At 50.3% G+C, this 27366-nt stretch overlaps 1 protein-coding gene across 3 annotated transcripts in view; it reads right to left on the reverse strand.

Moving 5' to 3' along the window:
- SHROOM2 (shroom family member 2) overlaps positions 1 to 27366 on the reverse strand; it is a 135563-nt gene that overhangs the window by 49549 nt on the left and 58648 nt on the right. For 2 of the 3 annotated variants that reach the window (XM_029240308.1, XM_029240307.1), the window contains exons 2-4: positions 24193 to 24344; positions 9492 to 9623; positions 27 to 2274 (exon numbers count right to left, since the gene is read on the reverse strand). In XM_029240308.1, coding sequence (XP_029096141.1) covers positions 27 to 2274; positions 9492 to 9623; positions 24193 to 24344 — 2532 coding nt within the window. The remainder of the gene's footprint in view (positions 1 to 26; positions 2275 to 9491; positions 9624 to 24192; positions 24345 to 27366) is intronic. The other variant, XM_029240309.1, reaches the window with a different exon arrangement.

Consider the following 27366-nt stretch of genomic DNA (forward strand, 5'->3'; position numbering starts at 1 on the left):
GTCCTGGCTCCCTGCAGGACGCTTACCTCCTTGTAGAGGTCGGTCGAGGGCGACGACCGGGACCTTCCGTGGATGTACTGTGGCCTCTCGTGTTGGTCCAGACCCACGTCCAGGATGTTGTCTGCCGAGTGGTACCTCCCAGAACTCCTGGCTTCCGGGGCTTTCCTCTGTTCCCTCCACGAGGCTTGATACTCTGCAAAGGTTCCCAGCCTCTGAGGCGGGTCTGATCTCCCCACCTTTCCCTCCTTTCCGGGGCCCGCTGTCCAAGGCCTCTCTGGCTTCTCCTTGGGGAACCCACAGGGTGCCGGCCTCAGCCCCGACCGCTGGCCTACGGGCTTGCTGGTTTCCTCAAAAAACTTCCACCTGTCGGCAAAGGTGCGCACGGCCTCGTCGGGAGGCGCGGGTCGCTGGCGCGGGCGCTCATCCCCCGCGAGCCCCACCTCGTTCATCTTCTCGGGCTCGGAGTAGGACTTCAGTTTCTGCTCGGCCGTGAAGCGCCTCCGGCCTGCGATGCGCGGGGCGTGCAGTGCGCCGCCGGCGCTCGAGGGCAGCCTGGCCGGGGCCGCCTCCCAGACGCGAGGGAGGGTGTCGGGGTCCGAGGGGCTGGGCTCCAGGTCACGGCGCCTAAACGACGTGGCCCTCAGGACGCGGGCCTGCGCCTCCTTCAGGTGGTCCTTATAAGTGCTGGAGAAGGCGGCTTCCGGGACGCCCCCTGCCGGCTGCACCCCCCAGCCGCGCGCCTCTGCCTCGGCGGTGGTCTCGTCCCCATCCGCGGCGCCGGCCAGGGTTGCCGTGCTCCGGCTCTTCTGCAGCCTGGCTCGCCGCAGCTGGATCTCGTTCCTCAGGGTGGTGGCGAAACGGTCGCTCCTCCGCATGGGTTTGCCCGCCAGGGCCTCGGGCGGGGGCCTCTCCGGGGCGCCCTCGTGGCCGGCCTCGGGCCGGCGCGCCCCTTCCTGGGTCAGCGAGTGCAGCATGGGCGTCTGCAGGGGGCAGATCTCGCCGCCCGCGTGGCCCCACGCGAAGCCGCCTGCGACCCTCTTCACACTCGCCGTTTCCACGAGGCCGGCCGCGGGCGGTTCCTCGGTTCCCTCGCAGTGGCCCCCGGCCTCCCTGTCCGCCGGCGCCACCCTCCCCCTTTGCCGGGCGCCCGGGGGCCCCTCGAGCCGGGGCGGGTAGCAGCGGGGCTGCGCGGCCGGGGCGCCGCCCTGCGGGCCGCGTCTGGAGGTCACGCAGTAGTAGCGGCTCTGCGCGCCACAGTCCCCCGTCTGGTCGCCAGCGCTGGGCCGCCCCACCGGAGCGGCGCTGTCATCCGGGAAGCGCTCGGCAGGCGGCTGCTCCCTGAGCCACGTGGCGGCACCGGACCCCTCGTGAAAGAAGGGGCTCTCGTCGCTGGAGTGGCGCGGGTGCTGGCACGCGGGCGAAGGTGGCGGGCAGCGCACGTCCGTGCTGGACAGGGAGGCCTGGAGCCGGCTGGGGGCCCCCGGGAGGGCCCTGGCCCCGCTGTCGCACGGCGGCCACCCGCAGTCCAGGGGGACACCCGGCGCACAGCCCGAGCTTCCGGCTCTCCTCCCGTCGCCCAGGCGCGCTGGTCTCTGCGGCTGATCGGCCGCTTCCGGTCGCCAGTCGCTGTGGGACTGAGCGCGGGTCACGCCCGGAGGGTGCTGCGTGGTGGCCGCCTCTGAGAATGGAGGGCCCTGGGTCTTCTCGTGGCTCTTGGTGGCCGCAAAGCTGTCACTGCGGAGAGGGGGAGGGGGCGGAGGAGGGGACGAAGAGGCCTTCTTCTTATCGGGAACATACCAGACTGGCCCAAAACTGGACCTCCCGGAAGCAGCTAGCTTGGGCTCAGGGCTGTCCTCGGGCCTGGGGCTCCTGCTGCTGTCACAGGGGACCCTGGGGGGGAAGCACCCGAGCCTCTCGTCCACACACTGAGGGTCGCCGGCAGCCAGGCCCTGCCGGTCGCTGCCTCCGGCGGAGGCCTCCCAAAGGCCCACTTTGTAGAGGATGTTCTCAGCAGAGGAGGCATCCGCCTTGGGCAGGGTGTGGTCAGGCGTGCTGGAGCTGGTGGAAAAGGAGCCGTAAGCCGAGTCCCGCTTGCTCGGGCCGCCCAGGTGGTCGATGCTGCTGTTGGACTTGGCAGCCGAGAGGCGCCCGGACGGGTAGGGCTGGGCAGGCTGGTCCAGGCTGTCCACGCTCCCCAGGGAGCTGAAGCGCTCAGAGGCGCGCAGCAGATGCGTCTGCTCCCACAGCCCGCTCGACAGGTCCTGCGACGAAGAGCTAGGAAACAAGAACCACAGGCAACAGCGTGCTTTAGAGTCATGTTGCAACACAGGGCAAGATGAGACAATGCACGTAGGAGCGGCTGGCCCTGGGCAGAAGGCAGCCACTCGTCCCGGAGCGAGACCCCTGGGTGCGGCGCGTCTAAGTTTTCCCATTTCAAAGAGCAGCTTTCCAAGGGCAGGCTGAAAGGACCGAGTCCTACCCACACGACGCCTGTCCCCAAACAGAAAACCTTCCACGCCGCGGTACATCTCTCAGCTTGACACCCACAGGCTGGACCAGGTCCAGAGCAGGCAGCAGCAGGCAATGCTCCTGTGAGCACCTTGATCCTCAATCACCGGTTAAGTGTCGCAGATAGCAAACCGCAGCCCGTGAGCTAAGGACGGCTTTTAGAGTTTTTTAATGGGGGCGGGGCGGGGCACGGAATCAAAAGAGTACTTCCTGATGCGTGAAAATGATACGAAATTCCGATTTCAGTGCTCATAACTCGAGTTTGACGGGAACTCGGTCATGGCTGTGTGCTTTGCTCCCAACGGCAGAGCTGCGCGGCTGCCGCGGACACTGGCCCACCAGCCTGAGGTGTCAATCCTGTCTGGCCCCCTGCGAGACGAGTCTGTGGCCCCCTGGTTGAGTGCAGGAAATGATTCATACTACGGACTGCTAACACAAAGAAAGCCATCAAAAGAGAACGATCTTCAACTTAAAAAGGCAAGTTCAGAGATAACATGACTTTTCCAAACCCAGATATTAAAATCACAGGCATGCCTCATTTTGAAATGACGTGTGCCTGTAATTTAATGAAAGCTCCGACGATGAGTAGCATTTTTTAGCAATAAAGTATTTTAAGACTAACGTATGTACTTTTTTTTTTAGACATAGTGCTACTACTGCACACTTAAAGCTCTCAATAATGAAACTTTTTATCCACCCATGTTAAGTGCTTTCATTAAGTCATACGAGGGAGGCCATGACCGTTCCACGCCATGTCTGCAGAGGACACACCAGGTACCCTTCGCAGAAATGCAGCATGTTCTTCTCCATCCTCCCACCAGTATTCCTGAGGGGATTCTTCCAGGAGATTCTAAGTCCAAGCAAATATAAACAAAGCTAAGCACTTCTTCCACAGGGCATATGTGTTTCTTTAATCAAGAAACCAACAAATGGGCTTAATGAAATATAAGGCCCACTTTTTACTGAAGTTTTACCACACGGAGGAGAATCTGGTTTTTCAAAAACACCCTGGACTCCAACTATTATAATCTCTTATGGCTTGAAATAGGTAATACTGTACTTAAGACCTATTTCCTTCACAGCAGACCAGTATTTACTAACAGCCGAAACCTCATTTTGAAATAGTTATGTTAGCTCCACACACACACACACACAAGAGACACACACAGTCATGCATACCACAAATATGCACACACGCAGAGATACACACACATACCCAGATACATACACACACAGAGGTACACATACACGCTCACATGTGCACTGGTGTACATACCCCACAGCCACACTACTGCTGTTACCATCATCCTTCTAATAGACCAGTGAAGACACTGGCCACTAGCCTCGGGTAACTGGACGCTCCACGTGGCCAGGAGGAACATCTCCAAGCCAACACACCCATGGTGCTCTCCCATGTGTGCCTTGCATTAGCCCTTCTGACCCCAAAATGTGGGCTCCAGAGAAGCCAGGTTGAGCAGTGCCCCCCCCCCCCCGCCGCCGCTTCCACCAGCTCACCATTCTAACATCCTCTGTCTCACAGTTACCAAGAAACCACCAGGCCTGGCACATGGGCTGTGAAGCCCCCTGGTTTCCCCTGTACCTCCACACAGCAACCTGGGGTTTGGGGAGAGAGTGCTGGTGTTTAACAGAATTTCCTGGGGGAGCTTCGGCCAAAAAACCTGCCCAGCAATAAGTAACGTGGTGGCTGTGGACACGTGGGGGACGCGGACAGCCATCCCACTCGGCTGGCCCAAAGGGATTCAGCCAGAAAGCGAAGCCTCCAGGCTCCTGATTTATCAGCTGGACAACATAAATGAGGAAGCACACTTGCTTGTCCTTTCTCTTGGTGTTTTATTTTTTGTTTTCAGGCATTATACACCTGCCTGCTCAGTGAAAAAATTTAGAGTCCTACCAGTAACGGTGTGTCCACGGCCTTTTCTCATCAGAAAAAGAACATCATTCTCAGGTCAAGAAAGATGATATTTAAAACACAACAAGCCAAAATCTATGGGACACAACAAAAGCAGTCCTAAGAGGGACGTTTAGAGCAACACAAGCTTACCTCAGGAAACAAACAAACAGCTCGAACAACCTAACCTTATACCTACAGGAACTAGAAAAAGAACAAACAAAGCCCAAAGTTAGCAGAAGAAAAGAAATCATGAAGATTGGGGCAGAAATAAATGAAATACAGACTAAAAAGCCATTAACAAAGATCAATAAAACTAAAAGCCGATTCTTCGAAAAGGTAAACAAAATCGATAAATCTTTAGCCAGGCACGTCAAGAAAAAAAGAGGGCCCCAAATCAATAAAACCAGAAATGAAAAAAGTTGTAACTGATACCACAGAAACACAACCTAGAAGAAATGGACAAATTTCTAGGAAAGTACAATCTCCCAAGACCGAACCAGAAAGTAGAAAATATGAACAAACCAATTACCAGTAATGAAACTCAATCTAAAAAAACAAACAAATAACTCCCAACAGACAAAAGTCCAGGACCAGATGGCTTCATCTGGTGAACTAATGCCTTTCCTTCTCCGACTTTCCTAAAAATTGCAAAGGAAGGAATGCTCTGAACTCATTCTACAGGGCCAGCATCACCCTGATACAAAAACCAGACAGAGATATCACAGAAAAATAAAATTACAGGTCAGTACCACTGATGCACATAGATGAAAAGTCCTCAACGAAATATTAGCAAACTGAATCCAAAAAATATATTAAAAGGATCATACACCATGATCAAGTGGAATTTATCCCAGGGATGCAAGGATGGTTCCATATCTACAAATCAACCAGCGTGAGACACCACATTAACAAACTGAAGGACGAAAACCATATGATCAGCTCAAGAGATGCAGAAAAAGGTTCTGACAAAATTCAGCATCCATTATGAATAACAACTCTCAACAAAGTGGGTACAGAGGGGACGTACCTCAACGTAACAGAGGCCATCTATGACAAACCCACAGCCAACATCACCCTCAATGGTGAAAAGCTGAAAGCATTTCCTCTAAGATCAGGAACAAGCCAAGGATGCCCACTCTCACCGCTCTTATTCAACATACTTTTGGAAGTCTTAGCCACAGCAATCAAAGTAAAAGCAATAAAAGGAATCCAAACTGGAAAGGAAGAAGTCAAACTGCTGTCACTGCTTGCAGATGACGTGACACTGCACAGCAAGCCCCCTACCTACGAACCTTCAAGTTGAGAACTTTCAAAGACGGCAACACGCATTCGCCTGTCCAATCACAGAAGCTAGTTCACGTGTCTGGCACGTTGTCGCGTGCATGCATCCTCTACAAGGGGCTGTGCTTCTGTGTACTGTACAGGACTGTGTAGAGTCCAGGAGTACAGTATCTTTATTTCAAGCGAGATCTGCAAGAGGATGATTTCATTGAACTCCTTGCTGTGTAACACGAGGAGCTTACTAATGGAGACCTGACAGAACTGGAGGCCCAGAGAGAGCACAAAGAGGAACAAGAGGAAGAAGTAGCTGAAGAACCAAGGAGATTCACGATGCAGGAAAAGGCAGGGGATTTTCTTTATCTGAGGAGGCACTGTTAGTTTTCGAGGCACAGGACCCAAACTTAGAACGGTACACAAAGGCTGCAGCAGCCGTTCAGAATGCAATCCAGTGCTACCGTGTCATCTATGACGAGAAGAAAAGTGCTACTACTGGGCTTCCCCGGTGATGCAGTGGTTGAGAGTCCGCCTGCCGATGCAGGGGACGCGGGTTCGTGCCCCAGTCCGGGAGGATCCCACGTGCCACGGAGCGGCTGGGCCCGTGAGCCATGGCCGCTGAGCCCGCGTGTCCGGAGCCTGTGCTCCGCAACAGGAGTAGGCCACGGCAGTGAGAGGCCCGCGTAGCGCAAAAAAAAAAAATAAAAGGGGGGCTACTACCCAGACATCACTGGATCGTTTTTTCAAGAGGGTAGATAGAATTGAATCCAGCAAGGAACCAGAACCTGGGCCAGCAACGTGAGGAGTGAGTGAAATTGCAGCTCCCCCTCTGTCTCCTATTGCTGACGATCCTTCAGCTCTACATCTCCCACCTCCTCTCCCTCCTCCAGTCAGTAACTCTTCTGGTCTGTTCACTCGATGCCAGCCCCTGGATGCCAGCTACTGTACTGGACTACTGTACTTTTCCAGGTACTGTATTATAAGATTAAAAATGTTTTATTTTTTGTGTTTGTTTTTTTATGCATTGTTTGTGTGAAAAGTATTATAAAACTCTTACTGTACAGTACTATATAGCTGACTGCGTTAGTTGGGTACGTAGGCTAACTTTGTTGGACTTAACGAACAAACTGGACTTACAAACGTGCTCTCAGAACAGAACTCGTTCGTATGTAGGGGACTTCCTGTACCTAGATAATCCTAAAGACGCCACCAAAAAACTATTAGAGCTCATCAGTGAATTTGGTCAAGTTGTAGGATACAAAATCAATACCAAAAAATGTGTTGCATACTAACAATGAACTATCTGACAGAGAAACTAAGGAAACAATCCCATTTACCACTGTATCAAAAAGAACTAAATACCTAGGAATAAATCTAACCAAGGAGGTAAAAGACCTATACTCAGAAAACTGTAAGACACTGATGAAGGAAACTGAAGATGACATACACAGATGGAAATATATACCGTGTTCATGGACTGGAAGAATACTGTTAAAATGACCATACTACCCAAGGCAATCTACAGATTCAATGCAATCCCTATCAAAATACCAAGGGCATTTTTCACAGAACAAGAATAAATAATTTTAATATTTGCATGGAAACATGAAAGACCCTGAAGAGCCAAAACAATCTTGAGAAAGAAGAACAGAGCTGGAGGTATCACAATCCCTGACTTCAGACTATACCACAAAGCTACAGTCATCAAACAATATGGTACTGGCACAACAACAGACACATACAACAATGAAACAGAATAGAGAGCCCAGAAGTAAACCCACACACTTATAGTCAATTAATCCACGACAAAGGAGGCAAGAATATACAGTGGGGAAAAGACAGCCTCTTCAATAAGTGGTGCTGGAAAAACTGGACAGCTACATGTAAAAGAATGAATTAGAACACTCGCTAACACCATACACAAAAATAAACTCAAAATGGATTAAAGACCTAAATTTAAGACCAGAAACCATAAAACTCCTAGAGGAAAACATAGGCAGAACACTCTCTGATACAAACTGTAGCAATATTTTTTTGGATCTGTCTCCTAAGACAAAAGAAAGAAAAGCAAAAATACACAAATGGGACCTAATTAAAAGTAAAGGCTTTTTTTTTTTTTTTTTTTTTGCGGTACGCGGGCCTCTCACTGCTGTGGCCTCTCCCGTTGCGGAGCACAGGCTCCGGACGCGCAGGCTCAGCGGCCATGGCTCATGGGCCCAGCCACTCCACGGCATGTGGGATCTTCCCGGACAGGGGCACGAACCCGTGTCCCCTGCATCGGCAGGCTGACTCTCAACCACTGCGCCACCAGGGAAGCCCTAAAGGCTTTTTTAAAAAAATAATTAATTAATTAATTAAGGCTGTGCTGGGTCTTTGTTGCTGCACGCAGGCTTTCTCTAGATGCGGTGAGCAGGAGCTACTCTTCATTGTGGTACACGGGCTTCTTATTGTGGTGGCTTCTCTTGTTGTGGAGCACAGGCTCTAGGCACGTGGGCTTCAGCAGTTGTGGCTTGCGGGCTCTAGAGCGTAGGCTCAGCAGTTGTGGCACACAGGCTTAGTTGCTCCACTGCATGTGGGATCTTCCCGGAACAGGGCTCGAACCCGTGTCCCCTGCATTGGCAGGCGGATTCTTAACCACTGCGCCACCGGGGAAATTCCGAAAATTAAAGGCCTTTTTTTTTTTCAGAGGGAAGGAAACCATCGACAAAATGAAAAGACAACCTACTGAATGGGAGAAGATATTTGCAAATGATATGACCAATGAGGGGTTAATATGTAAAATATATAAACAGCCCATCCAACTCAATATCTAAAAAAACAAACCTGATTTAAAAATGTGCAGAAGAACTGAACAGACATTCTTCCAAAGGAGACATACAGATGGCACATGGAAAGTGCTCAACATCACTAATCAGAGAAATGCAAATCAGAACCACAATGAGGTATCACCTCACACCATCAAAAAGACAACAAATAACAACTGCTGGTGAGGACGTAGAGAAAAAGGAACACTTGTTCAGTGTTGGTGGGAATGTAAACTGGTGCAGCCACTGTGGAAAACGGTATGGAGGTTCCTCAAAAAACTAAAAATAGGACTACCCTATGATCTAGCAATTCCACTCCTGAGTATATACCCAAAGAAAATGAGAACACTGATTTGAAAAGATACATGCACCCCAATGTTCATAGCAGCATTATTTACAAGGAGAAGATTGGTATAAATTATACATGTACACACACACACACACACACACACACAATGGAATACTGCTCAGCCATAAAAAAGAATGAAATTTTGCCATTTGCATCTACATGGATGGGCCTAGAGAGGTATTACGCTTAATGAACTAAGTCAGACAGAGAAAGACAAATACTGTATGATATCAGTTATATGTGAAACCTAAAAAAATAAACAAACGAATATAACAGAACAGAAGCAGACTCACAGACGTAGAGAACAAATTTGTGGTTCCCAGTGGGGAGAGGGAAGGGCGACGGGGCAAGATAGGGGTAGGGGAGGAAGAGGTATAAGCTATAAAATAAATAAGCTACAAGGATATACTGTACAGCACAGAGAACTGAGCCAATACTTTATGATACCTTTAAATGGAGTATAAGCTATAGAAATTTTGCATCCCTATGTTGTACACCGGAAATGAATAATATCATAAATTAACTGTACCTCAACAAAAACTAAAATAAAGTGAGAAATGCACAATTACGACAAGGCAGGGAAGTCATGAGTGTGGCAGAAAGTGAAACCAGCTTCCCATCCCGGCGGGAAAGGCGTGCCTACCTGGCGTGGTGCTGGCCTGGCCACAAGGGGCAGGAGCTGGTAGAGGGGAACGGAGATGCCGATGTCTCGGGGTGGCTGTCGGAGAACTTGGTGACGTGCCAGGAGTGCGGCCTCCAGCTCAGCTCATTCCTCCTGAAAAAGGATGCAGATGACTCAGGGACTTCACAACATGGACAACTTCAGGCCAAGAAAGGAGCGGGAGGCAGAAACGATTCCTGGGTGATTTACTGCATCGCTGTCAGGTGCTTCCCACTGCATCCGGGCACCGACGCTCTTTGTACAGGTTCGTTACCGGAGAACATCCCCCGGCGAGAATCACAGGCCCCAGAATGTGAACCAGCCCTTAGGCTTCCAAATTTATTCTAAGTAAGTGCATGAATCTTGCCCACGACCCCCGCTGCCCCATCCCCAAGACACAGCAGCATCTTCTGTCTGTCCGGTGTCAGTGCAACTTTGCACACGCCCTTAGCCTGTTTGAGGAGAAGGCACTGGGCTGCAGAAAAGCTTGAGCTGGGTCCCGCGGAGTTTTGACTGCATTTATTTATTCACTCACTTCACTAAGTGAACACAGCTATCCTGCAGTTAACGGGGACTGGTGGACACGTATTCCTCTGAGCCTCCCAGAGCGTCCGAAGTCATCTAAGGGCTCCTGTCATGGGAATCACCACGCCCTAAGACCAACAGGCTCCAGTCCATTCCTGCCAGGGCTTCTGAACGTGGCAGGAGCCTTCCCTGCCCCCCTCCACCGTCCCCACCATCCGTGGGTGGCTTATTAGGTTTTTGACCACACCTGCCCAGGTGTGAAACAGCATGTCCAGTTGGACATCCCTGCAGCCGACGTAGGAACATCACAGGGCCTCCCGGGTAAAGCTGCTGCAGGAGCACATGGCCTGTGCTCGCCCCTCCTCCTGCAATTTTTTTTTTTTTTTTTGCTGTACGCGGGCCTCTCACTGCTATGGCCTCTCCCATTGCGGAGCACAGGTTCCGGACGCACAGGCTCAGCGGCCATGGCTCACGGGCCCAGCCGCTCCGCGGCATGATGGATCCTGCCGGACCGGGGCACGAACCCGTGTCCCCTGAATTGGCAGATGGACTCTCAACCACTGCGCCACCAGGGAAGCCCCCTCCTGCAATTTAAGACGGATCTAGCCTCACCAAGGACACTTTACAGCCCAATCGAGATCGGAGAAAGGGTTCAACTGAGCCTCTAAGTACCTGATGGGGATCAAACATTCTTCCAACAGGCAAAAACATTAAAGAATATTATGCAACAACGAATATTAAAGAAAACCCAGAAAGCATTTATAACATAAACCTTCTGATGACTCAGAAACGAGGAAAAATACACGGGTGGCAAAATGTGGAATGTGTTGACTTTTTGATAGTTTCCCACGAGCCAAAGCATAAAACAGACGAATTCATCACACCACAGAAGTAAAGGAATTGTAAAACCAAAACTGTACCTCATAAAGTTTCTCAAAATCCTCGTAAGGAAGGTTCTGGCCACGTGAATTTCATTTTCAGATGGCTTTTCCTGTGCTATAATATCCGTAACGTCTGTCATCTTCCTTTACAGGTAATTAATGAAGGAAACAAACTAGACAAACTGCAGGCAAAGGAAAAAGAGGCTTGGAAAAGAAAACGCCTTACACTTTGTGGTAACATATTTCAACTCTGTAATTGGAATGAGTGGGGAACCAGCTGGTTTACTGGGGCAGTCGTGCTCTTTCAGAAGAGTAAATGTTTCTCCTCTTATTTTAAAGGATAATACAGGCAGACCTTGGAGATGTTTCAAGCTGGGTTCCAGACCACCACAATAAAGTGAACATTGTAATAAAGGTAGTCACGTGAACTTTTTGGTTTCCCAGTGCATATAAAAGCTATGTTTACACTATACTATAGTCCACCAAGTGTGCAATAGCATCATGCCTACAAAAACACAATGTACATACCTTAATTTTAAAAGACTTTATTGCTGAAAAACGCTATTATCTGAGCCCTAGTAATAATATTAGTAACATCAAAGATCACTGATCACCGTAACAAATATGATAGTGGAAAAGTCTGAAGTACTGTGAGGATTACCAAACTGTGAGACACAAAGTGAGCCAGTGCTGTTGCAAAAATGCTGCCAAGAGACTTGCTTGCCACAGGGTTGCTACAACCTTCCATTTGTAAAACAAACAAACAAACACGCAGTATCTGTGAAGCACAACACAGCAAGGTATGTCTGTACACAGATATATGCCTCTACTTCGAGGAGACACAGTCAACAGTTACGGTACTAATTGGAGCTTTAAAAAAAAAGGAAAACACAGTGAAAAGGGTGGTACCTAGAAGCTCTAAGTGAGGAACCATGGCTCCTGGGGAGACTGAAATTTTCCTACGTATGTGGCTCTCGTCAGGTCCTCAGACTTTCCTAGAGCACAGTGAACGTATCTGGGAATCGAGGAAGGTTCAGGCAGTTTCTGTCAGCCCCTCTGATGTTTAAAACTGGATTCTGCTGATGAAAGGAGGAGGACATGTGGCTGAGGGCTGGTCTCTCCACCACAAGCCCGTAACCACGCTGGGCAGGAAAGCTCTGGGGACCGAACGCTCTGGCGCCACCTAGCGTTCCCAGATGGAACAGAAATGGCAGGGGCCGATTTAAGGCGCTCGTTTCAACAGCGAGATGGTGTTTCTTCCCACACAAGATACGCACTCCAGGTGGCTTTAAACCACCCGGGTCCCTGGAAGTCTGGGGCCATGAGGGGTGCACAGGCCACAGGCTGTGCCAAAACAGGTGGGCAAGGTGCCCCGATGTGAGGGCCTCGGAGAACTCGGACCACATGGTACCTGGTGGTACCTGGTTAGGGGTTAACCGCCCTGCCCCCTCAGGGGGCCACGCGTGTCGGAAGGAAAGGCACACCCGAACCTTCCTGTCCTGGCGGGCGGGATGTCTGCTACAGCTGGACCAGCCCCCCCACAGACATCAAACACGAAAAGAAGGGAGAGCTGTGAAAGGAACGCCCCCTCCGCAGGCCACGCAGTCAGACACAAGCCAGCTCGGCTGGGGAGACCAGCAAGGACGCCCCTTCCGGGAGGAAGAAGGACGGCACGGCTCAGCCCAGAGACATCCAAGGCCACGCTTCTGTGCAAGGCAGTGTGGTCAGCGATGCCAGGGAGGAAACAGCCGTGACCCGGCCGGGGTGCGGGTGCTGACCCCTCCTGTGCGTGCAGCTGCACAACCCTGCCAGCTCCGGAAACGCAACAGGGCTGAGTCCAAGTCACGCCCACGGGAGACTAACAGCCACTACCATGGGTCACCCCAGTGTACAGGGAAGAAAGCCTTTTCATTCAAATGGCCACTGCTGCTCGGAAAGCTTAAAGAATAGGCATATTGTAGAAAACATGGAACATTTAAAAATTGAAATGCGATTAAGACAATAAAGGAGGATAACCCGTAATCTGAAGATGAACGGTGGGTAACATCTCTGCATTTCTTTCCCCGTTTCAGACGGCTGAGAGCATCGTGCAGACTTGGCGGGGCCCTTTCTCTCTGCAGCCCGCCTGGTTTGGTGAGCATTGAATCTCCAGGCCACTGTCACTTTTCCAAAACGTCATTTTTAATATGGCATAATATTCCTTCCACATAAATACTGAAAAGCAATGCTGCTGACTATTAACACCGGGTTTTCTGGCTTCCAAATCAAATTATTCGCCCTAATGAGGGTTCTCTGAAACCTTTCCCAAAAGGTGCACACCAAAATTAATCTAAATTTACTTCAATTTCTAAAAATAATTTTTTATGCTAGGTAGTCTTTTTTTTTTTTTTTTGAAGGGAAGGGGTGTAGATCTCAAATATAAAAAATGCTAGGATACCAATGAAAGTTAAGAATGGATCCAGATACAGAAAATTCATTTTTAAAAAGAAATTATTAAAATAAGGGCTTCAATGAAATGTTTCTCATTCAGAGAAAGAGCAGAAGTCCCTCAAAAAAAAAAAAAAAAAATCACGTGAACGCCGGATTATTTTCCTAACGTTTCCAAGTGCGGCCAACAGGCGCTGCCTCAGAAAATAAACGCAGTCCACATGTGGTCCCCACGAGCGCGCGGGGGGGGGGGGGGGGGGCGGACCAGGCCTGCAGGCTGGGAAGCCAACGGGAAGGGCCTGGCGGGACACTGTGAGGGGGACACTGTGAGGGGGGCACCACAGGGTGTGTTGGCTGCAGGCGACATCCTCGGGGGAAAATAAAACCAACAGTGATGCTTGGGGCATCTTAGAAGCAAGCGTCAAGGGGGGCGGCAGTGGGGAGGGGCCTTCCAGATAAAGGGAAGGCTGGAAAGTTCCTCAAATGCTTCCCAGTGAGTCCTGCGGGTGACGGGGGTGAGTTCCGGGCAAGGAGCCCCCAGAAGCTTACGGAGGGAGGGTGTGCAGAGGCCCCGAGGGACAGGCCCACAGAGGGTACAGGCCCTCGAGATACTGGGCTGGAGGAGGGCGACAACTGCAAACAGCCTTTTTATTCTTTAAAAGTGAAACACACACATAAAAAGCACCCCCCTACAGACACAAAATGAAGCCTGCCCTGAGCTGCTACTTCCTTCCTGCGCCGGTCAAGCCTCTAGAGGACAGATGCTGACCGGCCTCTCCCTCTCCCGAGCTGTCTCTACCTTCTACCACACCAGTCTCCCTGCAACTCAGCTCTGGCAGCTCCTGCCCTCACCCCACCGCCCTCAGCTGCTCCCAACCGCCACGGAGCGAAGCCCGGGCCAGGTGGCACTGGCATCGCCGGGATGGCTGTGTTTGCACAAGCCCTCAAGGTCATTCAGAGGCGAGCTCAGGTCTGAGACTCGCCGCTCTAGCCCCGAGCTACCCTTCCTCCCTTCCCCCATCCGCTCTGCCAGCCTCTTTAGGAGGTCCCGGCATCACTGACTTAGGTCCACGTCTGTGTCTCAAACCTGGCTCAGCCTTCAAAGGACAGCCTGACTGCTGAGCTCTGCTCCAGCCCTCCCTCCTTCTGCCAGAGCCACCACTTGTCAGAGCTTTTCCTGTCCATGCCCATCAGCCCCCTCAGCTGCCAGCGCCCCGAGGGCAGGACCTATGGGTACGACTTCAGCCGCCTGGCTGGAGCGCTTCCAACGTACATTACGTGAATGAATAAAAACAGAGGTCAGACCACTCTGTGAATGGCGGAGTTGTTTTCCCGGGCACTGATCTGACAACACGATGCTGTGGGTGGTGACATCACACTTGATAAACCGGGATAAGAGTCCAGGAGCTCCTGCCTTTATACACGAGGCGAAAGAGGTAAAGAGGAAAATTCCCAAATGACCTAAATAGCTGAAACTGATACAAGACATCAAAGCTGCATTTTAAACCAACGCCAGGGCCGCGTAGCAGCATTCACACGGGATAAAAGCATCAGGGTTCCGCCCCACAAGGCCGGGGCACCCCTTATCTGTCTCCCAGCAAGGGCAAGTGCACGCCTGTCTCGGCCTCTGGCGTTCCCCGGGTGCATTAGCAGGAAAGACCGCGTAGAAATGTCACACAATGAACGCAGGCAGAACTGGAGCAGACCCAAATGGCCTGGCTATTTTTCCGTTAACTTTTGCAAAGGGGGGGTGAAGGGGACTGTCTCACCCAGCACTACCCGTACTAAAAACGCTTTGTCCAAACCACCCGAGGTCACGGTGCATGTCCCCAGTTTTCAGAAAGGCACCGATGCAGCTTCTTGGCTACATTTAAACAGAATGGATTTTTCGGTAAAGACACCCCAGACACTCAAATGTGCAACCATTAACATAACCAAGTACGAGTAGCCCTAACGATTAGCAACAGAGCAACAGAGTCTTATACGTCAGGGTATAGAAACAAAAGTACGTGAAACGTTCTCTGCCTGCCTTAATATATTAGAAACCACCAGCGTTTCCAAACTAAATTATATCAACATCACTCGCATGCCTTCTAATGAAAAACAAAATCATAACTGTTTACCACTCTCTACTTGGCTTAGAATATGAAACATGTCACCTAGAGATTCAACTGACTGAGTTGGTTAAGCCATACACTAAATCTACATCTGAATAGAAGCAACCTTTCCCCAAATAAAACAATTCTGCTCCATGTGGCTTTTTTTCCCCCTGATTTTATTTCATAAAAACAAGAATGGCAAACAGCCCAAACGCGTCGGTGTCTGTCCAGGATAAACCTCTGGGTCTACTCTGTTTTAAGAAGAAAATAAGCACAGGAACAAACAGGAACAAATCCCGCAAATGCTCAAAACAGACACTTTTCCCCTGAAATTTTTTTTTTTTTTTTTTGCGGTACGCGGGCCTCTCACTGTTGTGGCCTCTCCCGTTGCGGAGCACAGGCTCCGGACGCGCAGGCCCAGCGGCCATGGCGCAACGGGCCCAGCCGCTCCGCGGCATGCGGGATCCCCCCGGACCGGGGCACGAACCCGCGTTCCCCGCATCGGCAGGCGGACTCCCAACCACTGCGCCACCAGGGAAACCCTTCCCCTGAAATTTGAACGATCAATCTCAGACCACCCTCCAAAAGCAACACCCACCAGCATCCCCAGTAAGACAGACACCCTCTGTGGGAACACACAGTTTCTGCCCCAGGAAGAGCTCTTGGTGGGGCGGGGCGGGGGGGGGGGGGGGGGAGGGGGGGGGGGGGGAGAAAGGAGAGGAAGGGGGAGGAGGGAAAAGCAGGAGGGATACAACCTGCTGACGTCCTATCCATCTCTCTCCTCTTGCTGCTTCAGGAACACCTGCGCTCATCAATGTTGGGGCCACGCACAGAGCCACCTGCCCTAGGACAGCTCCAAGGAGCCAGCAGCAGAGGGGAGCCCGGCACGACACTGGCTTGGTGTAGAACTCACTGCAACTCAGTGACGTCCAGAAACCCACGCACGGGGCAAGAAACTTGCTCCTAGCACGCGTGGGTGCCGTCACTAGACCAGACACCTCCTTTCTTCATATGTGTCGCCACGCCACCCCATGTGGCCGTCCCTTACGGCCTCCTGCAGCGAACCTCCATCCTTGGGTGTTAATCTCCTCCCGAAGGCAAGCTTAGCGGACGTAAGCAGAGTCACGGAAGGGTTTAAGGCCTCCGGCAAAGAGGCAGGAAACATACGTCAACCCTATGCATAACGTGGCTCTGGCATAAAAACTGCTCGCAGCAGTGGACGGCTCAAGAGTGCCACGAACGACGAAGTGGCAGGCGAAGTTCACTGTAGACAAGACTAATACTACCATATACATTTGGAAGGAAGACCAAAAGAGTCATTACAAGCTATACAATATAATTCATGGCCTGACAGTTAAGAGACACGTTCCCTACGGTGTTTGAAATTCCATGTACGTTTTAGGAGCTGAACGTATGGTACCAACTTCCCTGTGAACGGAGGACAGTGGATGGTATCCCGGTGATGTGCACACAGAGCTTTTAGTGAGCATTTTACGGCATCGGACGGCAACAGCCTTAACCCAGCACCGGCCGAGAAGCGTCCCCTACTTCAGCACGTCTCCCACAGCAAGGGGCTTACCGACACCTGCGTTAATCAGGAAAAGGCCTCGAGTGACCCAGTTTCGGGTCTTAACCTTTTCCAAGCACATTTGCTTAAGCCAGTGGTATGAGCACTGCGGCCACCCAGCAAACTAGCCTGTGGCCCTCAGGGAAATACCAGCGCCGAGATCCATCCCACACCTGCCCATCAGGATCTCCAGGGAGGGGCCGACACGGGGGAAGAAAGTGCAGGCGACAAGTACACAGAGAAACAGACACAGAAGAAGAGGTTACCACATCCTCCCACACTTTCCTGCAAGCAGCACTTCCTTGGCCGAACAAAGAGGGAAGGACAAAGTGCCCGGGAGGCACGGCCAGGCTGCCCCTGCTGGTGCCCTGGTTCCGCTGACTCCCGGGCAGACGCCAGGATACCACCTGGACATCTCAAAGGAGAACATGTGTGCACCCGGTGGGGCTTCCTGTTACCCTGCTTTGTTTCCAGCTGACACAAGTCTGGGAGGGAAGCGCTGGCTCTCAGCTGTCTGGGAAAGAAACGTGGCTGGGGAGAGACAGTGATCTGGGTCCTTGTCTCCTCAGGCATCGCGCTCGCCCAGTCCCGGCTTCTAAACGATGACAAGATACGCGGTGCCCATGCCCCGTGAAACCGGACGCCACCGCCTCGTGAAGTCAGCCCGCCACCACCCTCGCCTGGCCGCCGGGTGCCCTGCTCGCTGCACAGGCTGAAGCAAGACAAGCACACCCAGCAGCTGTCACCAGCGGGAGGGCGTCAGGATGTGACCCACGATGCACACTTTGTTCATAAAGCCACGGGTATGTGTTTTACACCGAGGCGCGTACACGCCTCTTCCCAGAACCTCCGAGAAAAACCAAGCCTGCGCTGGCCACTCTTACCCTCAGGACCCTAAGCTGTTTTCAATCTTCGTCAGAAAAGCCACGCTTTCTTAAGGTGCCTGGGCTGGGCAGGTAGTTGAGGGTTCAGGCAGCTCATTTATCATTTGGTGATCCGCAGGTAGGGCAACATTTGATACTGATGTGTTGGTGGCTCAGTTTATGAATTAACTACAGAGTGCCTTCATAAACTAAACACTTTTTTTTTTTTTTTTTTAAAGAGTACGTGATCCAGGGCTTCCCTGGTGGCGCAGTGGTTAAGAATCCGCCTGCCAGTGCAGGGGACACGGGTTCGAGCCCTGGTCCGGGAAGATCCCACATGCCGCGGAGCAACTAAGCCTGTGCGCCACAACTACTGAGCCTGCACTCTAGAGCCCGCGAGCCACAGCTACTGAGCCCACGCGCCACAACTACTGAAGCCCGCGCGCCTAGAGCCCATGCTCCGCAACAAGAGAAGCCACCACAATGAGAAGCCCGCGCACTGCAACGAAGAGTAGCCCCAGCTCGCCGCAACTAGAGAAAACCCACGTGCAGCAACGAAGACCCAACGCAGCCAAAAGTAAATAAATAAATAAATTTATGTATATATATAAAAAGAGTACATGATCCATTTTGGAGCTCTACATATAACACTAGTTAGAAAATGCTAACTAATCTCTGAGATACAAGTCAGATTAGTGGTTGCCTAGGGATAAAGAAACACGAGAATGGTGAGATTTAGATAGAGAAGAAAACGTCACCGATTTAAGAGAAATCATGTTAAAAGCACTCACTGGTGCCTTTGTAATAAGGTAAATGGTAAGTTAGTATGGAGTTTTTTTCTTTTTCTTTTTTTTTTTGCGGTACGCAGGCCTCTCACCGCCGTCGCCTCTCCCATTGCGGAGCACAGGCTCCGGACGCGCAGGCGCAGCGGCCATGGCTCACGGGCCCAGCCGCTCCGCGGCACGTGGGATCTTCCCGGACCGGGGCACGAACCCGCGTCCCCTGCATCGGCAGGCGGACTCTCAACCACTGCGCCACCAGGGAAGCCCCATATGGAGTTTTAAAACTCCTTGTTATGTGCACCTTCAGTACTTACAACCGTAATTCACCATGTGCCAGATGACATCAACAGATCCTAGTATTGACTAATTAACCGTTTTGTAGAATTTTATTCATATTTCTAGGCAAAACCACCGTTTCAGACTTTTCTAATAGGCAAAAATAATACCCACATAGTATTAAAATTTAATCCAAAATTACCTTTAAAAAATTTAAAAACACCTAAGTTTGTTTTTAACAGTGCGTTTGAAAAAAAAAAACATTTGGACAAACTGCTTGGTTTGGTTTTATATTGGGTTGTATGTGTTACTTAGAATATTAAGCTCTATCTAAACTAGATAATCATCCTGCACACCCCTCACTTAAAGGGAAACCGGGTATGCGGATTACAAAAGTGGGATTCTACACCAGGGCTCCCATCAACCCTTCACAGCCAAAGTATGATCGGTCTCCCCACAAGTCTGTTGGATAGGCAGTCAGCTCCACGGCGAACGGGCCAGGCCCCCAGGCCTTCTCTCTCCTTCTACCCCCAGTTCTCATGGTGGGTACTCCGCACAGAACTCACATCATCCGGTTTTTAGATCCTTAACTATGTTCCTCGAATTCAAAAAAAAAAAAAAAAAAAAAAAAAGCTTCTGAACACATGGAATGATGCCCAACCTCGGTCATAATGACAGAAATGCCCATTTAAACGGTAAAAGCATCGGTCACCTATCACATCCACAAAGCCAACAAAAACAGACTTCACGATGCACGGTACTTTCTGCCTCAAAACCTCCCACGCTAGGAATGGATCAGGACGGCCTATACGCACATGTATGCGGCCTCGGGTACTAAAGCATCACACCGCAGCACCGTCTGCTGTACCCCGGAAGCACCGTAAATGTCCACACACAGAGGACCTGCTAGACACACAGCAGAGTATCCAGACGGTGGAGCCGCACGGGGTCAGGAGAAATCTCGACTCAGAGCACTCACCCTGGACCAACCCCCATTTTCACGTGTAACACATAAGGAGGTACCTGCTTCTAAAAGGAAACCTAAGAGATGAGTACTGACACGGCCGCTCTCCGGAGCGGCAAAATGGGAAGATGAGAGGGCTTGGGAGAAAGGCTGATGTATCCCACCCAGTTCCCGTTCCTAAGTGAATGTTGTCCCACGCCCACGGGGTACTCTGAGTACTCATAAATGCGGAATAAAAAGTCACTCTTGGAGTAACTGTAGCCGGCACTCCAACACCCACCCCTTAGGGTGATCCTGTCTGTCTTGATCACAGAGCAATAAACAGAGCCTCCTAGGGGCACCTCCCAGAACAGAGCACAGCTGACCGCTTCCTGGGGACCAAACCTCCTGCTGAGTCCTGTGAACACATCACACGGAACCCCAAAGGCCTCTCCTCTTTAAAAGTGCAACGAGCTCGACATTTTTATCATCAGAGAAGTAATACACTTAGAGTGTGCACTTAATGGATAAGATGGTAAGTTTTGTTATGTGTATTGTACGACAATTAAAAATTAAAACTTTTTTTCATGGGGCCTACACAGTTCTATAGCTGCTTGTATGTGTTCCACTCAACTGGACTTTGAAGGGCATCTTTCCATGTCACGAAATACTGACACCATTTTGTTTTTCCCATAAATTTATTTTATTTATTTTCGGCTGTGTTGGGTCTTCGTCGCTGCGTGCGGGCTTTCTCAGTCCCCTCTGCGGTGCGCGGGCTTCTCACCGCGGTGGCCTCTCCCGTTGCAAAGCACAGGCTCTAGGCGTGCAGGCTTCAGTAGTCGTGGCTCGCGGGCTCTAGCGCGCAGGCTCAGTAGCTGTGGCGCACGGGCTTAGTTGCTCCGCGCGGCATGTGGGATTCTTCCCGGACCAGGGCTCGAACCCGTGTCCCTTGCATTGGCAGGCGGATTCTTAACCACTGTGCCACCAGGGAAGCCCACTGACACCCTTTTTTAATTTTGTAGTAGCACTTGTATTCTTTTTAAAAACTTTTATTGACGTATAGATTGATAATGTGTTAATTTCTGCTGTACAGCAGAGACTCAGTTATACACACACATATATATATTTTCATATTCTATTCCATTACGGTCTGTCACAGGCTGCTGACTAGAGTTCCCTGTGCTCTACAGTAGGACCCTGTTGTTTACCCATTCCATATATAATAGTTTGCATCTGCTAATCCCAACCTCCCAATGCATCCCTCCTCCACCCCCCACCTGCCTTTGGCAACCACCAGTCTGTGCTCTGTGTCTGGGAGTCTGTTTCTGTTTCGTAGATAAGTTCATTTGGCTGACACCATTTATAATGGCAGCACTCTGCAGTATGGATGGTCCCTAATTCACTTCAGTCATTTCCTTCTGCTGAATATCTAGGATCCAAGAAATGAAATTCTGAGTCCAAAATAGGCCTTTTGACACATGTTGCCAAACCGCTTACCAGAAAGTCTCACCAGCATTACATCAAATAAGCCCTTGTTTCCCCACAACTCAGCACCAACGGGCATTGCTATTCCATTAGATCTCGGCCAGCTGGAGAATCAAAACCTAGTTTGTAAGTAAACTTGTCGATCCCTAGTTAAACGTCTTTTTAAACACTTGTTTCCTATGTGCATTTCTCATATTAGAAACTGCCTATGAGCGTCTTTCATCCAACTTTCTACTGGGGTGCAAATTCCCTTCTTTATAGCTGTTGTTACTACACCAACTTTATTACACACCTGCTTTTTCTTTTTTTGGACCCTAGAATAAGATCTGACATAGACCAACATTTAATTTTTACCTTGTGAGATGCAACCGGTGAAAATATTCACGCATCCTGATTCCGTCCCCCAGGATGTGTCACTGGCTCGGTTTTATTCGCTGCTGCCTCCCCTGGGCTGGCCGATGTCACACTGACAGGTTTTACTGAATGAGTACCTCAGTGTCAGCATCCCCATGAGGCCCTCCAATGATGCCCGACTCGGTGCAGTTCAAATCAATTCGATTCAGTAAGTCCAAGCCCTTCATTTGCCCTTGCACATCGGGCACTGCAATAAGGAGCCGCAAACTGGCGAGACGGTTTGCTCACCGCGTCAACTAAGCCAGTGTTTTCCCAGTGGGGGGAGATGGACAGTAAGCCAACGAGCCGTCTGTGTGTTCTGGGGGCTCGGGCAGCCCCGCAAAGGAGACATTTCAGGTGGTGGTTTATAACCGCTGTCTCCCCTGTGTGGGTCAAGTGTCCCTCACCATCACCAGCGCTCCACCAAGTCTAACGGAATCCTGTGAGAACTTCACACGTCCTGCCTTAGGAGGCTTAATAAGGTGACCTCAAAGAAATTATACACCAAGATGGCACCCGTCCTGTCCCTTGCTCCCCCAGAAGTCTCCAAAATGGCCATTCTGAGACTTCAGTTTTCTGATTTACAAGGAGGACAGCCTATTCCACTGAGAAATGAGGCTGCTACATTAATGTGGCAAAGGATGAAATTTTTTCCTTCTTCGTTTCTGAACCTCCTCCTTGGATGCTATTTTGGTCCCCCAAAAATAAATACATAAAAAGTCCACAGGGATATGGCTTCAAGTCTGTACTAAAAACTGAAGGCCTTGAGTCAATTTACTTTTTAAAATATACAGCCAGGCTTCCCTGGTGGCGCAGTGGTTAAGAATCCGCCTGCCAATGCAGGGGACACGGGTTCGAGCCCTGGTCCGGGAAGATCCCACATGCCGTGGAGCAACTAAGCCTGTGTGCCACAGCTACTGAGCCTGTGCTCTAGAGCCCGCGAGCCACAACTGCTGCAGCCTGTGTGCCACAACTACTGAAGCCCGCGCGCCTAGGGTCCATGCTCTGCAGCCAGAGAAGCCACCACAGTGAGAAGCCCATGCACTGCAACGAAGAGTAGCCCCTGCTCGCCGCAACTAGAGAAAGCCCGCACACAGCAACAAAGACCCAATGCAACCAAAAATAAACAATAAATAAATAAATAAATTTTTAAAAAGTAAAATAAAATTTACAGCCAACCTTGGAAAGACTGCACTAATTCTGCTAAAAGGGGCACGTCAACACTTTACTATGAATTAGCCAACTGGAGAACACAAGGTCGAGAATTATTTCTATATGAAACCAGTCACCGGAATTCCCTGGCGGTCCAGGGGTTAAGACTCAGCACTTCCACTTCAGGGGGCACAGGTTCAATTCCTGGTCCCTGGTTGGGGAACTAAGATTCCCACAAGCTGTGCAGCGTGGCCAAAAACAAAAAAGAAAGTCACAAAACACCTCCATGCTGCCCCGTAGTACCGTTCTAGTGCCTGTGTGTAAAAGCATCACGTGCCCAACTTCACTTTCTGACCCCTTCAAATCATCCCAAGTCCTATCCACAATCTCCTTTCTCGGAATATGCACTTGCTCCCCTCAGACCTCAGCACAGCACTGGAAACACCTGCTGGCTGACCTGTAAGTCTATACGCATCACATTTTAGCATAAACCCCCAAAACCTGGGAGCCCGCCACCTTGTGTGAAACACAGGCAATGACATTTCATCATTTGGAGCAAAAGCCGTTGCCTCACTGCCAGAAAACCACCAACATGTTGCCAAGAATAAGATTTCAGTATTCAAAATCCCTTACGTCAAAATTAACAGTCAACAGTAGTAAAAGAAGAAATCTTTTAAGAACCTACTGTATAGCACAGGGAACTCTACTCGATACTTTGTAGGGACTTCCCTGGTGGTCCAGTGGGCAAGACTGCACGCTCCCAATGCAGGGGGCCTGTGTTCGATCTCTGGCTGGGGAACTAGATCCTGAATGCACGCCACAACTACAAGTCCACGTGCCGCAACTAAAGATGCCACGTGCTGCAATGAAGACCCTGAGTGCCACAACTAAGACCCAGCGCAGCCAAGATAAACAACTATTGGAAAAAAACCCAACAACAACAACTTTGTAATGACCTACATGGGAATAGAATCTAAAAAAGAGTGGACATCTGTATATGTATAGCTGATTCATTTTGCTGTATAGCAGAAACTAACACAACACTGTAAATCAACTATACTCCAATAAAAATTAATTTTAAGAAAAGAAAGAATGTTTAAAATTTTTGATGTTGGATTCATCCTTGGCCAAGAGATAGATTCTTAAGTGTACATGCACGTACACACACACGCGTGCGCGACTTAAGTCCAAATCACGATTGCCACAGTGACACGGCGCAGCCAACAGACTCCAGGTTTCACTGCCCCGCTCATCTCTCTTTGTAAACAAGGCACGAGGCCCAGGTCTTACCTTTTCACCACCAGCTTCAGGGTCTTATGCGACCCCTTCACCAGGCAAATCGCTTCCTGTCTAAACCCCGACAGACTGATGTCGTTGATGCCAACGATCTCATCTCCAGCCAACAACTTGTCCACTGCCGCGGCTTTGCTTCCTTCTTCGATCTGCAACACAGAAGTGTGTCCCGTGAGCCTCTTGAACAAGCAAACAAGTCCCCAGGACTTGGCCAGGAATACAACATGCCCGTGACACATGCCACCCACAGGTTTTCTCAGACTGGCTTCAGGACAACCCAGGGGTGAAGGGATCCACCTGGGCCCTGATTCCCAGCGGGAGACCAGGGATGCATCCCCCACCTGGTCTGCCTCCGCAAGGTCTACCATTCACGGAGGGGCGGGAAAGCGCACGAGCTCTCAGAAACACACCAGAAATCGCAGAGCCAGAAATACCGATTCACCTTCTGGATCTCCTTCCTCCAAAAAATAATGATGGATTTTTTTTAAAATTATTATTTACTAGTTATTTCTCATAGATTAATCCTGCACCTAGTTATTTCCGTAACAGCCGTATTTAGATATAATTCAGATAGCACACAATTCACCCATATAAAGATAAATGAGTGGCTTGTTAGTATATTCACAGAGTTGTCCAGCCACCACCCCCACCCATTTTAGAACGGTTTCCTAACCCCAGAAGAAACCTCGTTCGTGCCTGTCAGCGGTCACTTCCCGATGCTTCCAGCCCCTGGCAACCATGCGTCTGCTCTCTGCGTCTAGGGTTTGCCTGTCCTGGATATTCCATATAAACAAAATCATACAATAGGTGGCCTTCTGTGTCTGGCTTCTTTCACTCAGGTTTTCAAGGTGCATCCATGTCGTAGCCTGTGTCAGAGCTTCGTTCGTTTTTAGGGCTGAAGGAAGCTCCATTGTGTGGACCGACCACATTTTATTTATCCGTTCATCGGTGACGGGTATTGAAGCTGTTTTTCCTTTTTGGCTGCTAATGCTGCCGTGAGCACTGGTGTACAAGTTTGTGCTTGCGCGTGCATCTTCATTTCCCTTGGGTGTACACCTAGGAGTGGAATGGCAGGGTCGTACGGTAGCTACGGCGAACATTGTGAGGACCTGCCAGACTGCCTTCTAAAGCAGCTGCACCATTTTACATTCTGCATCCGAGGGCTCCAGTTTCTCCACATCCTCGCTGACACTTAGTATCTGATTCCTTTCATTACAGTCCTAGATTATTACACCACGCTGGGTATGTAAAATACTCCCTACTCAGTGTTAAACACGTACGTATGAATGTGTATTGACTGACTCCTTTAAAGCATTTTATGATTTTTATCCTGAGGAATCTTAATCTTTAAATCCTCACCCTCGTCTTCCCTGTACAGTAATAATCCAACTCAGCATCAAATAATCCATCGATTAACCAACCTGCTTTCTGTACTAGCGCTTGGCAAACTGTGGCCCATGAGTCAAATCCAGCCAGCTGCTTTTTTTTTTTTGTAAATAAAAACCAGAGCTATTTGTTTATACACTGCTACAGGAGAGAACAGAATAGTCTGACCCACAAAGCCAAAAATATTTACTACTTGGCTTGTTATTAAAAAAAAGTTGCCAACCCCCGTTTCACACCGAAAAGCCATTATTTTTACAAACTGCTAGGAAAACTAGTGAAAAAGATGAATGCTTATAGGCACAGAGGTGTACAGGTTAGGAAGTTCGCTGCTCTGTTTGCCAGGACTAACCTAAAAGTCCGTTCCGAACCTCACAAAGCACTAAAGCCGTATATGTTTCTCCTCTGGTAGTTACAAAGCTGGAAACGAGGCAACTTACAGGCTCAGCTCTGAAACCACGTGGTACTTTCCTTAAGTCTCCGCCCGATCCCAAGGACAGCTGAACTCTTCCTAGGTTAATAAAGCAATTATTCATTGCAAGTCCACGGCATAAACAAAATGAGCACTCCTAGCTAAACTATGAAGCGAACCATTCGGTCAACAACCGGTTTCAAAGTCTAGACAACTTTTATCCCGACATGATAACAGATCGTAAGTAAGTTTCCACCTCACCAAGATTACACACTCAGCCACACGTGGCCAACGTGAAGGTTACGTGGTGGGGAGTTTCCGTTTTGGCGCGCCCCAGGTGGGAGGCCAAAGGGCCGTCCAGGCGGAGGGTCGGTGGGCGGCTGCCTGAGGGGAGGGGAGGGGACCCGGGGAGAGGTGGCCTGCTCACGGGGTGACCAGCAGCGGAAGGAATTTAAAAACTGGAGGGACGGGGATGGAGGCGTCCTACACAGAAAACAGACCCACCAAGAGCTGAGAACAGAACCCTGGGGCCCCAACACGGAGAAACCTGGAAGAAGACGGGTGGGTGAAGGTGCAGGAAGTGAACAAAGAGGGGGTGAGAGTCACAAAAGCCCAAACAAGCAAACACGCGCAGAGCTGGCGAGAAGCGAGGGTAGCACATGTACGTGCGTCCCTCTCCTTGTGATGATGCCTCTCTGAATTTCAGCTTCACAAGAAAACTCTTCAGGCAAGACAACTATGACCAAGGAACTTGCAAGGGCCTTAGGACAGCTTTCCAAGGCAGGACGTCCTGGAGGCAACCTGTGTGACTCAGCCATGACCCGGTGGGTTTTTCAGTCTCGTTCCCACAAACCCCTGGATGCACAAGTTCTGCGAGACTGTCTCCAAGCGCTGGCATCGAAGTCTGATGACATTGTGTTGCTTCCCCTCATCCGCAAAGACTTCCCAAGCTCCTCCTGCACTAGTGAAGACCGCACCCTGAAGTGTCCACCTGCGCCGTCCCAACCACACTCTACCTACATTCCCAGCAAAGACGGCTCTGGGCTTGGGAGACACAGAAGCTGGGGAATTCTCCCCGCCTGGCTTCCTCGCCAAGACAAACTGTCTGTTTGACGTTTATTGTGCTCATGGAGAAAACAGTTGTAAAAGAAGACGTTTTGAAAAGCTCCAGTCTGTACTCTTGACCCCATCAAACTTCTCCCATTAGGAAGAATTAATTAGGCTTGAACTTGGTAGAGAGCAAACCTGAAGTTGGCTCTAGTCTCACAGCATACTTACTGACTCTGCCTGCCAGGACTGTACAGTGTATCACACATTACAGACACTCAGGATCGTTCTGTCACCGTCCCCTGCCTTGTAGTCAAGAGAGCGCTTGG

Source organism: Monodon monoceros, unplaced genomic scaffold, assembly GCF_005190385.1.
Source record: "Monodon monoceros isolate NGI ecotype Baffin Bay Population unplaced genomic scaffold, NGI_Narwhal_1 Super_Scaffold_22, whole genome shotgun sequence".
NCBI classification, from domain to species: domain Eukaryota; kingdom Metazoa; phylum Chordata; class Mammalia; order Artiodactyla; family Monodontidae; genus Monodon; species Monodon monoceros.